Source organism: Vigna radiata, chromosome 10 (genome assembly GCF_000741045.1).
Source record: "Vigna radiata var. radiata cultivar VC1973A chromosome 10, Vradiata_ver6, whole genome shotgun sequence".
Taxonomy (NCBI): Eukaryota; Viridiplantae; Streptophyta; class Magnoliopsida; order Fabales; family Fabaceae; genus Vigna; species Vigna radiata.
In genome coordinates, this window is record NC_028360.1 from 9,973,335 (window position 1) to 9,977,014 (window position 3,680).

Here is a 3,680-nt window from a genome sequence, read left to right on the forward strand (position 1 = left end):
GGGTAAAGATGAATAATTCTTTTATTAATAATTTGATGACACATATTTTATATTCAATTACTATAAGACAAGATTATACAAATTTAAAAAATTTGTATGGATAAAACAATTATTTCTCATAATTTTTTCCTTTCTTATATTCCGCATGCAGCTTTAGATTGGCTATAAATAGGTATCAAGTTTTGGTCATGAATCATCAACTTTTTTCTCTAAAAGCCTTAGGCAAAGTACTTACCTTCTTCCTTCTTCGTCACAAAGCTTTTCCAAACCATGGACCACACCCCATTTCTTATGTTGTCAAATCTTCAAAGCTTTTGGCCATCTTTGGTTGTCATAATCACCTGCTTCACCATTATGATCAAAACTCTAAGGTCTAGCTTTATTCAGACTTATTCTAAGAAACAAATGCCAAAGCTCCCTCCTGGACCCAAACCATGGCCTATAGTTGGCAACCTTCCTGAAATGCTTGCAAACAAACCTGTTTATAAGTGGATACATAATCTCATGAAACAAATGAACACTGATATTGCATGTATCCGCTTAGGAAATGCCTATGTCATCCCAGTCACGTCTCCCTCCATTGCTACTGAGTTCTTGAGAAAACAAGATGCTACTTTTGCATCAAGATCACTCAGCATGTCCAGTCATCTCATTTCTAATGGATATTCAACAACAATTTTTGTGCCCTTCGGTGACCAGTGGAAGAAAATGAGGAAAATCGTAACCAACGATTTGCTTTCTCCACATAAGCACCTATGGCTTCACGACAAAAGAACAGAAGAGGCCGACAACCTTATGTTTTACGTCTACAACAAGTGCAAAATGGTGAGCGATGGTTCTTATGGCCTTGTGAATGTTAGGAATGCTTCACGACATTATTGTGGCAACCTCATCAGAAAAATTACTTTCAATGTAAGGTATTTTGGGGAGGGTAGAAAGGACGGAGGAGCCGGTTTTGAAGAAGTAGAACATCTTGATTCTGTCTTCGATTTGCTCAACTACATATATTCCTTTTCTGTTTCTGATTATATGCCATACTTGAGGAGACTTGATTTGGATGGCCAAGAGAAGAAAGTGAGGGAAGCTTTGAGGATCATTAAGAAGTATCATGATCCCATCATTCAACAAAGAATCAAACAATGGAATGATGGATTAAAGATTGATGAAGAGGACTGGCTTGATGTTCTCATCTCACTCAAAGATGCCAACAATAATCCATCGTTAACATTCGAAGAGATCAGTGCACAAATCATAGTAATATATACTTCACTTCTCTCTTAGTTTGTTTTTCCCTACTTATACTAACACGTAAACGCAAATCACATTCCACTAGGGAAAAGGGTTTAAAAACATGCATATATTTTATTTTATTTTCCATCTCACCTCTTTCATTTTATCGTTTTACCTTTTTTTCAACCTCCGTATGAATAGTTCGTACGGTAGTTTAGATCAGATACAGTAATTTCTGATTTGACTCCATATCATGCACGTTGAAAATAGGAAATTTGATATTATTCGAACTCAAAGTCAAACTGTTTGTAGGAATTGATGATTGCAACAGTGGACAATCCATCCAATGCATTTGAATGGGCACTTGCTGAGATGATTAACCAGCCTGAGTTGCTGCGTCGAGCTGTTGAAGAATTGGACAGTGTGGTTGGAAAAGACAGGCTGGTCCAAGAATCAGACATACCTAAGCTTAACTATGTGAAGGCATGTGCCAAAGAAGCTTTTCGTCTTCATCCCATTGCACCTTTCATTCCTCCTCATGTCTCTATGAGTGACACTGTTGTGGGGAATTACTTCATCCCTAAGGGTAGCCACGTAGTGCTAAGCAGACAAGAACTTGGAAGAAATCCAAAAGTGTGGGATGAACCCTACAAGTTCAAACCTGAACGCCACCTGAAGAGTGATGCAGATGATGTGGTTTTGACTGAACCAAATCTGAAGTTCATATCATTCAGCACAGGAAGACGAGGTTGTCCTGGAGTGATGTTAGGAACGACAATGACAGTGATGCTATTTGCTAGATTGCTCCATGGCTTCACTTGGACTGCACCACCCGATGTTTCAACAATCAATCTTTCTGAGTCAGAGGATGATATCCTTCTTGCACATCCACTCGTGGCAATTGCTCAGCCAAGGTTACCATCAAAGCTATACCAACTCTAAATTATACCAAAATTTAGTTTATCTAGGCGTTTATATTTTATCATGAAATAAATGTAGGAGTGTGAAATAAACAATGTAAACGTCTGTCTTATACTGTAAGGACTCAACATGGTTTTTAACTGAGTCTCTTTGTATTAGTATTTCAGAATCATGTTATGTTAGAATTTATGATTCAGAGATTCACAATAAAGAGCAATAATTCACATGCATTAAATACTTCAATCAAAACAGTTCCCAATATTTCTATAATAATGAAGCGGAAGCGTACCTAAAGACATTGAGAACAGTTAATGAACCTGAATTTACTTAAATTAGTAGTCTGTGATCTTCCCTCTGTAGAGCACCTTTAGTTCCCTCTAGATTTTCTCTTCTGATGGGAAACAGTTCCCAATATTTCTATAATAATGAAGCGGAAGCGTACCTGAAGACATTGAGAACAGTTAATGAACCTGAATTTACCTAAATTAGTAGTCTGTGATCTTCCCTCTGTAGAGCACCTTTAGTTCCCTCTAGATTTTCTCTTCTGATGGGGATAAAGAGAAAGAAATTCTATAATAATGAAGCGGAAGCGTACCTGGAGACATTGGGAATAAATGATTAATAACCTGAATTTACTTAAATTAGTAGTCTGTGATCTTCCCTCTGTAGAGCACCTTTAGTTCCCTCTAGATTTTCTCTTCTGATGGGGATAAAGAGAAAGAAACAGGAATGAATCGTTGTGCTCACAGATGGGGACCATGACCCCTTAAATAACCTCTGGCGGTTAATATTCTTTAGTTTCAATAATTACAATTTGGCCCCTTCAACAAATTATAATTATTGCTGGTCTCTACACAATATACCTTTCATGACAAATATACCCTTAGCCATATTTAACTTAATTAGATCACTTTATAAAATTGGCTAATATAATATAATGGNCCTAACACATTTAATAATTACTTATATATATACAAGTGACCCAATTGCTAACAATCTCCCACTGGTCACAAATATATATATCCATATAAATCCTTATAAATGTGTTAGACTTTATGAGCTCAAAATTGCCATTATATACCTTGAGTATATCCCAAAGTCCCGTCCATTGATTATATTCGCATGTCGAACCAAAACAGTTATAATTGCAACAATTGCAACCAAACCAACAGNGATTACTAATGTTGACATAATCAAATGACATGGATACATCATGAAATGTGTAGCATGAAAAGTTACGTGAAGGTGATCTGTACACGTCTATTTTCAACTGGTCCTTACTTTATCTTAATGAGATCAATACAATAACCTTAGTGTACAAAGTGTAATATCCAAATAATAAATCAGAATGTATGCATACATGAAAACCAAACATAGAACACAAACACACAAGGATGACTAACTCCCACTGAACCAAAGATTCNTCAAACTNTAAAACACCCATACAAGCAATATGCTCATGAAAGACCTTGAGTGTAATTGCCTTATTAAGAGGATATATAATCAAGAAGTTTGTCACTAAGTGTTCT

General features: G+C 36.2%; 1 protein-coding gene across 1 annotated transcript; it reads left to right on the top strand.

Moving 5' to 3' along the window:
- Positions 1-270: 270 nt before the first annotated feature.
- On the top strand, positions 271-2,172 carry LOC106774790 (isoleucine N-monooxygenase 1-like). Its single transcript, XM_014661827.1, has 2 exons — positions 271-1,254; positions 1,543-2,172. The coding sequence occupies exons 1-2, from the start codon at positions 271-273 to the stop codon at positions 2,170-2,172; spliced, it is 1,614 nt and encodes a 537-aa protein (XP_014517313.1).
- Positions 2,173-3,680: the final 1,508 nt, after the last annotated feature.

Coding starts and splice junctions, on each gene's coding strand:
- LOC106774790 (XM_014661827.1), top strand. CDS start 271: ATGGACCACACCCCATTTCTTATGTTGTCAAATCTTCAAAGCTTTTGG. Junction 1,255..1,542: donor AGATCAGTGCACAAATCATA/GTAATATATACT, acceptor AACTGTTTGTAG/GAATTGATGATTGCAACAGT.